This window comes from Gallus gallus, chromosome 2 (genome assembly GCF_016699485.2).
Source record: "Gallus gallus isolate bGalGal1 chromosome 2, bGalGal1.mat.broiler.GRCg7b, whole genome shotgun sequence".
NCBI lineage: Eukaryota > Metazoa > Chordata > Aves > Galliformes > Phasianidae > Gallus > Gallus gallus.
Genome location: NC_052533.1, coordinates 41466918 through 41480817, shown reverse-complemented (window position 1 = coordinate 41480817; position 13900 = coordinate 41466918). Strand labels below are relative to the sequence as shown.

The 13900-nt window shown below is 37.9% G+C and overlaps 1 protein-coding gene across 1 annotated transcript in view; it reads right to left on the bottom strand.

The window, feature by feature from the left end:
* The window catches only part of COL6A6 (collagen type VI alpha 6 chain), a 45527-nt gene that overhangs the window by 17247 nt on the left and 14380 nt on the right, over positions 1–13900 (bottom strand). The window contains 11 exon segments of the mRNA XM_040695999.2: positions 478–504; positions 913–984; positions 2365–2418; positions 3493–3585; positions 3681–3826; positions 5238–5316; positions 6230–6579; positions 9070–9645; positions 11000–11584; positions 11990–12538; positions 13303–13854. Of these exon segments, the coding sequence (XP_040551933.2) occupies positions 478–504; positions 913–984; positions 2365–2418; positions 3493–3585; positions 3681–3826; positions 5238–5316; positions 6230–6579; positions 9070–9645; positions 11000–11584; positions 11990–12538; positions 13303–13854 (3083 nt within the window).

Genomic DNA, 13900 nt, shown 5'->3' with positions numbered 1-13900 from the left:
TACCAAAACCAACTAGTTAAAGTCCCTGAGGAAAAACTGCATTGATATATAAAGTATTAGTAATGACTGTGAAGAACTGTCTAAATCCACAATAAATGTTGGTCAAACTCTTTCCTTCCCCTTCTCTTCTGTTTCCTCAACATTCCTTGTTCATATCTACAAAAGGAATATGATATTTGTCTGACCTGAATTACTACCTTGACAGATGACTAAACTAGCAAGTGAATAAATTCCTTTCCTGTAAATTAAGCTTAGCTGATTATGACTGCAACCATCCTAAATTCTCAGTGTGAAGATGACTAACAGCTCACACTTAAAGTAATTCTTATACAAACATTAACAGCAAATAAAATACTTTGATGCTTTTAACCTGTTCCTTCCTTGTTTAGTTTTTTATCTTACAAGGTAGCATGAATTAAAATAAAGCAGAACACTGTTGTCCTCAAAGAAAAATTGATTACACATGGAAACACATACCTGACTTCCCTGATGACCCCTGGATCCCTAAAAATGAAAAGAAACATTGATTAAATTTGGTGACAATCTTCAGAAGCAGGATAAACCAGCCTGATGTGAAAAGGCACTCTAGGCTCAGTATTACCACCACTTTGGGGATTGACCCCTTTCCTTTATGAAGATGGCACAGCCTTCAATATTACTTTCATCCTATAATAATTTGTAGTTTTACCTTAGGCCAAGCTGGAGCTGGTGATGGAAAAGCCACTGGCAATAACTGAGTCAGCAAACTCCCTTGACCATGCTTTGGTTACACAAAGTACCTCTCAAAAGGAGGGCAAATATTGTATACTTCTGCGACTGGAGGTCTTGCTCTCCCCATCCATGTCTCAGGAAAGCAGCACAGAACGGTTTTGTGGAAAACAAGATTAAGAAACACTTCAGTGACCTACTTACCTTACGGCCTCTGGCACCTGCACATCCCCTGTCTCCTCGAGTCCCGTTGAAACCAGCTGGACCTCTGTCCCCCTAAGAAGCAAAAAAAGAATGTTAAAACTCACCCTTATAAAGATGTTTACTAGTTAAATAATTAAATAAGATTAAAGCAAGACAGAATAACATCGCCAGCGAGCGTGCTGAGGGGGGCACAAGGAGCTGATTGTGGACAGAAGCAGGACTGCTGACCTAAACTGGCCAGGGATATAATCCTTACCATATGACATCATGATGGGAAGGGGGACAGAAGGAGAACAGGGAAAGCCTAATATAAATCTACCTTCTTTTAGGTTTTAAGCTCCTTACTCCATTGCACATCCATTCATACACAAAGAAAAAAATTGTTTTGATCGCTTCACAACTTCAAAACAGACAAGACTTTGAATTTTTCAAATCAAAAATACAATGGTAAAAAAAATTCCAGATATTTCCTATTTCAAAGTATTCAGAATATTCTCCACTTTTTTAAAAAAAACAACCTCAGGGTTTGTGTTTTAATTTTAATTTTGGAAATTGCTTATGCAGAATTTTATTATATCACTGAGAAATCAGACTACTTAAATAAATAAATGTGGATACTGCTCAAATAGCTACAACCAGTGATTTCCAAAGAAATTATTAAACCACCATCCTGATGCAGTTTCTTCATAATCTTAGATGACAACTGTTCCTTTCTGTCACCACTTTCTTCTCAGCAGAGGGTTGGCTTCCTGCAGGCAGTCTAACCAAGAGCAAATTTAGGCTGAGCAACCTACTGTGAAAACTGGAACTACTTCACTACAGACTTTACAATTAAATACAGACAGAAATCCTTGTCTGGTTCTTCGTTTGCAGACTTCTCACTTGAAGTTATGAGTGATATTCAAGTTCTGGGTGCACTACTGTAAACATAGTTGCTTGCTTTTAGCACTAAGAAAATTTACACTTACACTTGACAAGATTTCTTTTGTTTCCATACTGCAAAAGAAAAATTTTGGCATATGCACATTATGCAGAACTCTTTGACAGGAACAGCACAACACAAAGGATTTAGAAAGTCACCAAAACACTGCTAAATTTAACTTTGTTAGACAGTTGTAAGATATTCTGTTATGCTAAGAAAGGATGAGATGGCCTTTTCTGCAAGAATTATCAGCACAATCTGTCATGGAAAATAAGAATATGACTTACAATTATGCCACATAAGGTCCTATTCTGTGATTCTTCCTAATGGACTCTTTTTCTATATTAGAAGCTATCATTTGTTATAGTGAAGTGCAGATGCACATATAACCAAGTCCGTATATTTGCCTTCAGATGCTTGTTGCTTAAACACATTTTAGGATAGTATCAATAAGACTGAGTGAATGAGTAAGTGCAGACAGGTTCAGACATCAGTGAACACCATCTTAACTAGAAAGAATGTTTACTTACAATCCCACCTTCGTCACCAGGGTGGCCAGGAGATCCTCTGTAACCCGTACTTCCCTGAAAGACAGGAACATAAGAGAACACTCTTCTCCAAGCACTCTGAGTTCATTTGCATCAGGTTACTCTGCCCATGCAGACAGAAAAATTCTCTTGAAAATCAGATCCAGTTAAGCTAGGGAGAGCAGGCTTCACCAACTGTGCTAATACAACCTCTCTGCACAGAGTTCTGCATACTTGACATTGTTGTGAAAGAAAAAGCCTGGTAAAATTATGTTTGATATAAGGTTCAAAATGTTATTTCAGGAAACTGCCTAATGGATTAACAAAGCTTAGTGGGTTATTTGGTCAAATTAAGTATCTTTCTTCATGATTTTGAAGAGGAAACTATAAGGAAATTCTAAGGTGAAATGAAAAAGATAAGGCAGCAAAAAATTTGCTAGGACAAAGATTTTGCAATAGTTTAAGACGACTTTGTGAGTACTGAAACTTTGTATTTCAACTGATGCAAACCTCATAGCCTCAGGTTAAATATATATAAATCCCTTTAGTATGCATATATACACATATCTATTGCACAGAAACTAGAACAGAGTTTCTAGAAATTGTGACAAATTTGTGCTGCAAAAAATAGTTTTTAAAACTGTAAGCTGTACAACCCAACACATCACGTCTGTCCACCTGCAGTACAACCATGTCTACATTCTGAACACTGTTTCATCTGAGCATTACAGTCCAGATTAATAAAGCAGGTGTAAGAATACCAACAAGAGTAATGGAAGAAATCTGTGTTACAAGACTACACCTTTGCTAAGTGATAAGTAAAAATGGATTTAACTGCAACCAGATAACTGAAGAGCGTAAAAAACAAAGACAAATTTAGTCATCCCTCTCTATTTTCTGCTGAATTCTGTGAAGAAGAGCACTTAATTATATTTATGGATGGATTTTCATTACAAAAACACTTTTGTAATAGCAACATGGAGTAGAGAAATGATTACATCACATCTTTTATCTTCCTCTATCCTAATGGCAAGGGTTATGGGCATTTGAATGCATGCTTTGTATTACTAGAAAATACAAAGACACATTGAAAAAATAAAGCAATTTTTTCATTGATCACAGCTCTCCTACCTTCCTCCCAGGATTTCCCCAGCCACCATGATCACCAGTTTCTCCAAGGCATTTACAAATGACATTACAGCATTTTCTTTCTGCAACGGTATCCTGAAAAAACGAATGACAAGTAGCATAGCATTTATGTACAATAAATTACAAAACAGAGACTGCTTCCCTTTTGTTTATATCACAAAAGGACTTACAAGGTTTCTCTGCAAGATGCTTGCAATCTCTGGAAATCCAACACTCAGAGGTTCATTGTATCCAAAACCTCTGCCAAACTCTATTTCACGAAGTGTAGTCAGGTTCTGGGTATTGTCCAAGCCAACTAAGAGAAGTGCATCAAGACCTGCAAAATAAGCATAGATAGAAGTTTGTGAATGCCTGAACTACATTATTTAATCAGCAACATGATTGTGAATAATAGCATTTCTCTAAAACCTATATTTTATATTACATTAAATGAAATAGAGCCATTGAGAACAACATATGAGACAAAAATTAAGACTAGTAATTTTCCAATTAACTTCCCTTCTTCAGACTGAAGTGCTACTTCAGCTCAAGAGCTAACCTCAGTACCTGAACAGAAATGAATACGCGTTCTCTCCTGCATATGCCAGAGTTGGGCTTAACATCTTGTACATTTGTCAGTAAGAATAGCTGGTCTAGCTGCTGGAGTTGCATTCCAGAAATCAGGAGCATCTTAGGTTCCCTGCACTCTAGAAATGTTTCTATCATCATCTATCAACCAAAATGAGTAAGAGTGGGAAAGGGGAGATTAAGGCTTGCTCAAACCACCTTCTCAGCCGGGAGCCAATCTCAAATGATCTGTCTACATTTACCTACTAAATAACATATTGGCAAAAGTAGATTTCAGGATTTGTCCAGTTTCCATTTAGTTGACTTTTCCTGTTCACAAGAATGTCCTGTGGATAGAATCAGGATTTCTCTCTAGCTCACAAGGGAATTGTATCATATCGTATATCACATATGTTAGTCATTCATTAAAGTTTTCTTCTTACTGTAGATACAATTTTGGTGTTTCTATCATACAATAGTATGAAGGAAAGCCAGTTTTTCCCTTCCTCAAATGCTTTTTCTCTGAGGAAATCTCTGCACCCCTCTTCTTCTTAGATTCAAAACTTGTTTCTTTGCTTCTCACTTTTTCTACAATTTGCATTTAAGGCAGAGGGAATCTCGTAACACGCAATGGTGTGACAGAAAGGGCTCTGACCAACAGTCTCTGATGGCACAGCTAAAGAAGGGTACAAACCAGAGGAGCACAATTAAAGGAAGGTGTCTTATAGTAAAAAAGTCACATCTTTTCAGAGGAGTTAATCCTAAGGTATTTTAGGAAACTAAGTGTTTGCCCTATACATAAAACCAGTCACTGTTTTGTTTCCACTTTAGGTCAGCAGTGCAGAAGATTCTGACACAGATCAAACCCAGAAAATAATAATCCATAGAAAAAAAAATAATTTTTAAAATATCAGACTACTAGTTTTCATTTAATACATAAAAAAGATCAGCTCAAGAATACAACTAAAGGTGGAAAAACCCCTGTGAATGCCCTGGAATGCACAATTATTCTGAACATCACTAACATAGGTTCACATGTAGAAGCAAACACTTTCCCTGCGACTTCTGAGTAACTCTATACGTGCATCGAGTTGTATTATTTAGAAAATTTATAGTAGCAGAGCAATACACTGGGCCTCAGGGCAGTAGGAGACCAGAGCATGAATGCAGTGCTGTAATACCTTTGAGGCGAAAGGCATTGGCTGCTTTTCTGAGATCTTCCAGTGAATCATCCAGACCATCTGAAAATACTAGCAGAACCTGTCAGTAAAGAGAGTAACACTGAATCACTTGAGAAGAAATACTAAAAGCTACGTCATCGTAAAAAAAAGTACCATTTGCATTAAAAACTAGCTATGAGGTAGTTTAAATTCCACTACATTGTGTAGACCTGGAACATATGTGATAGAAAAAGAGCAAGAATACAAAACCCTCTCTTTCCTGAAAACGTTTCTATTTGAGAGATCTGTCTTGCCTGTCAGTTCTTACCATTGCTATTAATTATATTATATCTGCCATATAGTATGCTAGCGTGAAGACCAATTCTGCCATGACTTATCCCCTGAAGAGCTTTGCCTAATGTCAGAGGTGTTCACCTGTATGTGAATCTGGAAAACAACTCTGAAGAAGCAAAATTTTATCTTTCTGCTATTAAATAACCAGAAAATTACATCTTAAGTTGGTAAGCCATACCTATACAAATGCTGGAAAAAAAAATAGGATGCCAACCTTCATCTCAAAGCAGAGAAAATTGTAATAATACAGCTTTTCCACTCCAGATTAAAGTGACTGCCTTATAAATGGTAAAACAAGGTTCAAGGGGTATGTTCCTGATGTATTTTTGCAAGTACAACACTATTGTTCCTCTCTAGGAAGTTCTTCCTGCATGGAGACCTTAGCAAGTAGAAATGTTCAAACAGCCACTACAGGGCACGCTCAGTGCTCTACTGAGTCAGCACCTTATTAAAATTAAAGGCAATGATCCTTAAACACTCCACTGAGATCTTCCTTTCACTTAAATGGAATGAATTCTTTCATTTCAGAAGAGATTAAGCCAAGCCTTCAAGTTCACCAATTCTTGAGCTACCCGTTGTTTCCATGGAATAATCAGCAGAGACAGCAAACATTAAACCATGTAATTTTTCAAGTGTGTATATTCACACCATTAAGTTACCTTTACTTTAGCAGAGGTTGCACTAAAAAACGTCTCCTGAACTGCCTGTAAGAAGTCTACATTCAGGTAAGTATCCACAGCTGTTTGTGCATCTAAGAACTTCTGTATGATCTCTTCGTCATAGTCCTCAAAATCAGAGTTGAAGAGGAATTGTTTGGTCTGTGACAATACTTGGAATTTGAACCTAATGTTGACTGGAGAGCCAGCGTTACAGCTGATACTTGGAAGAGATTTCATCTGGAATAAAAGCCTGGGGAGGAATGTTTGCAATTTCTGTTTCATAAGCAGTGAAGATGCTGACTGCATATGTCTCGAAATATCAATTGCTATAGCAAGGTCTATATTGCAATCTGTGAAGAAAACAGAAAAAACAGGAAACTGTAAGCATACACTATCTATGATATTTGCTTTTCATCATAGTATTGTGGTTTAACCCAGCACGTATGTAAGCAGTACACAGCCACTTGCTCACTTCTCCCCTTCCCAGTGGAATACGGGAGAGAATCAGAAAAAAAAAAAGAAAAAGAAAAGAAAACAACAAAAGTAGAACTCATGGATTGAGATAAAAAACTAAGATAGAGAAAAGAAAAAGAAAAAAAGAATAATCACCATATATACATATGTATATAGTACACGATGCACAAGCAATTTCTAACCGCACACCGACCAATGCCCAGCTAGATCCCAAGAACCAGCAGGCCATCACACACCCCCCTTTTCAAACTTTCCTTCCGCATGATGTCAGATAGTATGGAATACCTCTTTGGCCAATTTAGATCAGCTGTCCTGATTCTGCCCCCTCCTAACTCCAGTTTCAACTAGAAGCATTAGTGTGTTATCAACATTGCTTTTCTACTAAAACCAAAACATACCATTATACCATACACTATGAAGAAAAACAACTCTGTCCCAGCGGAAGCTAAGACACAGAACCATGGGAGTGGAACAAAATTCAACATGGTAGATTTAAAATCAGAAGTCAGAATCAGTGAGATGGTATTTTATATTTTCAGAAAACCTAATACTCTATCAGTTTCACTGGGGCTACATGAACTAGCAACTACTAAGGACTGATCTTATTCACCAGAGGTACTGTACACATCCAAATGCAAAACAGCTCACTGTTCTCACTGTTATTCTTCTGCTCCCAAATAGCCTTAAAGGGCTTAGTCTTGCAAATATTTCCATAAGCTTTACTACCAACTGGGAATATGCAACACATTCCAATTGCAATGTGACGCTTGATAGCTGACTGTGATTTATCATTTTGTCACAAGATCAGATAATACATACAAGTACAGAATGGTAGACTAAAGAAACAGAAGTGATAGTGGGACAATCCCTTATACGTAATGTCTGATAGCCATTGTGCTGTAAGGTGAGGGCTACCTCAGTTACAGAATTGATCATAGAGCTCATAATAACAACAACAAATATTACAATGTGATTAATTCCTCCACCACAACCATCCTGCCCTACCAAAGCAGCCAAAGTACTCAGTTTATTCCTTCTGTACATTGATTCTTGATATGTTATACTAGACTTTATTCTGTGTCCCTAGATGCACTATCATTTGTCATCTAACATCTGCAAGGAAGTCTGAGGCATATAATTTTATGTGGAAAACAGTGCTTTCCTTAATTTTCTTCCTTTTTCACATAGTAGCTCTTAAACACTTAACAAAGACAAGTTTGTTTTTTATGTTTGCTAATTTGGGCTAATTCTGAAGGACAAATTTGCCATATAAATTTCATTGCAGTTTTGTCATTCATAGCTCTGTTTGTAGGGAGTACGTAATAAAAGAACACAATGCAGATAGTAAACATACAGAGCCTACAACATAAAATAAAGAGTAAAATTTGGTTTAGTCACTACAGAAACAGGGAGAGAAACCCCAGGAAAGATGAACATGATTCAGCTTTTTAACCAAACAAATCCAGAAATAATTTCACCTCAGAATATAAATCATTATGTTTCAGTACTTGTGGCACAATCTTCCCTCTGAAGGATATGATTTACTTCTAAGCAGTACCAAAACCTTTCAGTGTACAAGGTCACAGTCAACACACTTTTACAGTCAAAATCTGACTGACTTTTAGGCCTCGGAGTAGTGTTTCTGTTTAGTCCACAGCAGGAAAATATTTTTCTTAAACAGTTTTTCATATATATAATATGTATATATATTATTATTGATAGTTATATATATAAAAAACTATATATACACACGTATACAAACACACTTCTTTCAGAGTTGCGAAGTTGCCTGCTAGCCAGAGCTTGTGAGGTTGCCCATCTGATTTCAAGATTCTGAGAACAGCAGGGTTATAAAAGCCATCAACATTTCAGGGAATAGTGATTTTTTTGTAATTGTGTATGGATTTTCCTCTCACAACCTCTCCACAGTAGCTCTGTAGGATTTAATTTTTGTCAACAGTTGCTATTGACAATTCCACCGGAACAGGATGGTCATATTTATCTGTAGATGACATAGGTTTTTTGAAAGGCTCTTTTTCAAATATCACTGAATTGTCCGTTTTTTCCCTTGTGATTAGGATATCAAAGGCCTGTCTCCTTTCAGACACCGAGGAACAATGAATGTGGATGCTAGATGTGCAGATTGTCTCACTTCAGAAACCATTTACCATAGCTAAAAGCATTATGGTTCTTGTCTGAAGAAAGGTGTAAGTTTAGAAAGTTAAAAAACTGAGTAACTTATGCAGAGCTATTTGGTAAAACAGTTGCACTGCTTCCCAGCCTGCTTGGGTACTTTTGCTAAGGACTGTATGTAGCTATGTGGATATTCTCCATCACACACCCAACAATAAAGTTATGCTGCTTACCCTGGCTAGCCGGGTCTTCAGGTTCACAGATCTCATTGATAATAGTGCTCTTGATTGTTTTCAGTGCATTGAAGTTCTCCACTGTGAACACTCTCCTTGCATCACCAGCTATTCGAAGCAGCTCAAAAGAGTTTACAATTCCTACACCAACTGCAAAGACATGTATCCCATTGCTTCTCAAAGCCATGGCTGCATCATCCACACTGTCAGCAGAGTATCCATCCGTAATCACAACAAGGTTCTGCGAAACTCCTTGGTTCTTGCGGCCTCCATTAGCAGGCTCAAAAAGACTCTGGACAAACCTCAGTCCCTTACCAGTGAACGTAGATGATCTCAGTTGCTCAATTCTGTTTATCTGTTCCTTTATAATGGTGTCACTATAGAACTCGTTAAGATAAAATTCTCTCTGGGGTTCTTGACTGTATTGGACTACCCCAAGACGTACTTTGTCCCTAGAAATATCAAAGCTGTCCACGACATCTTTCATGAAGGTCTTCATGGTGGAAAAACTATTTTCTGATATACTTTCTGATCCATCTATCAAGAATATCAGGTCTGCCACATGATTGCTGCAAACTTCGGGAAAAAGCAAGGACACAACACAACAACAACAAAACAGTTAGTGAGGAACAACCTGGGGATTGTTTAACTTCTTCCTTATTCTCTTCAGTGCAAGCCATTAGTCAGAAAAACTGTTCACAGAGAGGCTGCGCAAGGACATAATCTACCTGCATCTATCCAACATCAACCTTGAAACCCTCCTTGCACAGATAAAATTCATCCTTTTCTAGCATTAACTTGCAGAATAAATCATAGTTCTTTACCTATCAGCTAAAAGACTGTCTAAGGGGAGTAATAAGGAAAGAGAACTTGCAAACAAAGTCAGTCTGGCAGCTGAGGAAGGTCAAATTTTTACCTACCAATGAAGTGAAATCAGAATAACTGCCACACTCAAAACACTCATCCTCTTTATACTTGAAAGGCCACTATGAGGAGAAAACTCTTGAACTACATGACCGCTGTAGAGAAAGACAGATTCTGCCTGGAGAAAATTCTTGCCTGCCATTTTCATTTCCTAAGTAGAGTTCTTTCACAAATTTACGGGCAGTTTCTATTCAGGGTGTCAGAGGTGCACTTCACTGGATCTAATTATTTGGTAGAGAGAACCTGACTCTGTATGTTCTGCAGCAAGAAAAAAGGGTGGTCATCAAGCCATCTTTTACAATGAACCACTGGAGAGAAGTCTTTCTACAGGTGTCATAGGTGTTTTGATAAATGGGATCTCCTAACACACTGGGTCCTTCTCTAAGCACAAAGCATACTTTGAGAAGAGATGTACTAGGAAGTGATGAGCCACTGTGTGCAGAGCAGCTGGATCAGCCACCATATACACTTGTCAACAAGGGCCACATTTACACTAAGTGCAGGTTCATTGGATTTTTAGCAAAATTTTTGTATATGTTTATTATGCTCTTTATGCTCTTACCACAGTTTGACTTATATGGTGGCATTTGAACCACCTAAGTACATTGTAGTATGGTGCTAAAGAGGTTCACGTGTGTTAGAACAAATATCTTTAGAATTTAATACTCTTCTTTAGAATGGGTTTTGTATAGTGGGGCAGAGCTGCCTAAGTCTAAAGTTCTGACATGTGAATGAAAAATAGTTGCTAGGAGTTAAGACATCTGCCTCCATCAGTGTAAGCAATGCCTTGAAAACAGCTGATGGAAGATGATTGGTAGGAGGTAACTTTTGTGACTGCATCTTCATGTGTGCTATATTTTAAACATAGAAATCTTTCCAGACTTTTTCCACTCATCCTCCTATCTCATCCTCCTATTATGTCCATAGAAAATATTTAACAATGATCTTTGCTTTGGGCACTCTGTAGAAAAAAACCTAGGGGATCTGTTCAAAAGTCTTTTTTTACCTGGCTTAGAGCTCTCACACACAGTCTGAGTAAGGTTTTCGTGCATGTTTTCTAGTGCATCATAGCTTTGTGCAAAGAATAATCTTTTTTGATCTTCAGTAATCTCTTCAAGTTCTTCTCTGCTTGCTTTGCTCACTCCAACAGCAATTAAGACGATTTTATCTTCCTTCAAAGCTCTTATGGCCATGGGAAGGTTGTCTCTATCTGATGGCACTGTTGGTTCATCAGTAATGAGAACAAGGATCCTAGCGACAGCAAGAGACGATGCACGTCCACCATAGTTCACACCAAATGTCTGCCTGGCAAAACTCAAAGCTCTGGCTGTGAAGGGCTGGCCTGACAGAGGCTTCAAGCTGAATACTGCTTCTCTAATCTGAGACTTAGAAGCATATGAATTCAATGAGAACTGCACCTCTGGATTGGAGCTATAGACCAAAACACCAAACTGAACATTGTCCTTCCCAACCACTGAGTTGTTAACTACTGCTTCTACAAGCTGAAGCATGTTTTTGAACTGCAGGTCTGTAACACCAGATGATCCATGCACTACAAACATGATATCAGCAGCTTCTGCTCTCTTGCACACTGTCAGTGGAAAAAGAAAAAGAAATAAGGTTAGAATTCTGTCTCTCTTCATCACCCCTTAATCTCCTTCAAAACTTTGCATAGACGTTTCTGTTCCCATGTTCCAGCTGTAACCACAAAGTGCAGAGTATTTTTCAGAAAAGGGGAAATATTTTTTTACTTGCTTATGAGGAAAAGAATGAGATCACAACCTGCAAAAAGAACACCACGTTATTTTGGTAAAAGAACATAGGTTCTTATACCAAATTTCACTCCAGTAACACTGTGTATCATATGGGGAGACAGATGTAAACTCCACTATGAACATGGAAAACAAAATCTTCCCTTATAAAGAGTTAACAGGAAAAAAAAAAAGAAACAAGTACCTAAAGAGAATAAACAGAGAGGGTTATCATCACTACTTACACTTCTGTAGATTACAAATTTCAAAGAGAATCTGCTTTTCTGAGAAGTTCATTTCACTCTCAAAGAACACTTTGTCTTGGGCGCCAGTAATCTCCACAAGTTGTGAATTGTTCGCCTGGAGCATGTCAATAGCATATATAGTGATACCTTTGTCTCGTATGGCTCTGGCTGGGCTTTTTACTGAATCTTGGGCTTCTCCATCAGTGATCACTATCAGGTACTGTTTCAATTCAGGACGCCCTCCTTTAGGTCGATCAAAGTAAGAGGCAGCAAAGGTCAGTGCTTTCCCAGTCAGTGTTCCCAATTTTATCTGCTGCATTTCCTGAATGGCTCTCTGCACATCAGCTATAGTGCTGTATCTGTCTAGTTGGAACTCTTCTCTTATTTCAGAGCTGAACTGAATCAAGCCAATTCGAACATTATCAAGCCCAACATCTACCTTGATGACAAATGACTGCATGAAATCCTTTATCTTCTGAAACTCAGCTGCACGAATACTGTTCGAGCTGTCCACGAGGAAAACAATATCAGCTCTCACATTTTTACAGACTAAGAAGGAAAAGAAAAAAAGAAATAGGCTAAAATCACAGATTACACCTGCACCTTTAACACCTTAGCTACATCAAACCCCCCAAAAAGCCATAAATGACAGAATGGGAAGACAGATGTCCTCAGCAGGTACACGGATGAGAGTGAAGAAGAGACTTAATGGCTAACAAGTAAAAGAAGGCTAGAGAATGCTGGAGAGCCTTTCTTCATCTCCCAATTTTAAGAGAAAGAATTCTGCGATTTGATATGGTCAACTTCCTCCAAGTTAGTACGTTTACAGTAAGATCTAGGGTAAGAGTAGTCTGCACATATCAGAAAACCACCCCCCGACTCATACGCTGAATACCATGAATTTATCTCTTCATAAAAGACAGCATTCTGCAATGTTCAGACTATTCACCTGTTCAGAACCACAAGTATCCCGATGTTCGATTGCAGGTAATTATCACTGAGTTTTGTGTCTGTTCTCATGAAATGGGGTCAGGGCATGCCAATATGCAAGTACTTAAGGTTTTACTCTAGGACACTTTATTACTTGATGAATTTTGACTTCTGGTATTAACCTCATTTTATTTTGCTTGGTGACTGGTACAGTTTGTATCTTGAAAGGTTGTCTAGCCTTGATACGGCAAAGCCTGAGGTCACCCACATACAAATCTCTATTTCTGGTATGCAGCAATATCATTTTCAGAATAACCAAAACTGTATGAACACATTCTAGCACTAGCTGCTTGGAAGAGTTTAGGCTTAAGAGATCCTCTTACCATTTGTTGAACAGACTTCTTGCACAATTTCATGTTTAATATGTTTCAGAGAATCAAAGTCATTTACAAAAAACATTCTATTTTTTGTCTCTGCTATTTCCTCCAACTCTTGTTGAACAGCATCCTTGATGCCAATGGCATAGATAACGATTCCTTGTTGTCTTAAATCTCTTGCTGCCTGATTCACTTTGTCTTCAGATTTACCATCTGTAATCACTATCAGAATCTGTGGAACATTTTCCCTATAAGCCACTTGGAACAGACTCTTCATAGACCTTAAGGCGTTTCCAGTTCTGGTACCTCCACCAATTTGATTAATATTCTCAATTGCCTCTGTCAACCTCATCATTTGGCTGTGCTGGCCAATTATGATTTCTGTCTTTGACTCAGATGCGTACTGAACCACGCCAAAGCGAACATTGTTAGCTCCAAGTTGGAATATTCTGATAACCTCATTCATGAATGTTTTCATGTCCTTGAAGTCAGATGGATATATGCTGCCAGAGCCATCAATCAAGAAATAAATGTCAGCTTCCTCTGTGTCCATACAACCTAATTGCCAAGAAGAAAAAAGGTTACAGAAGTTTTGACACTTCCA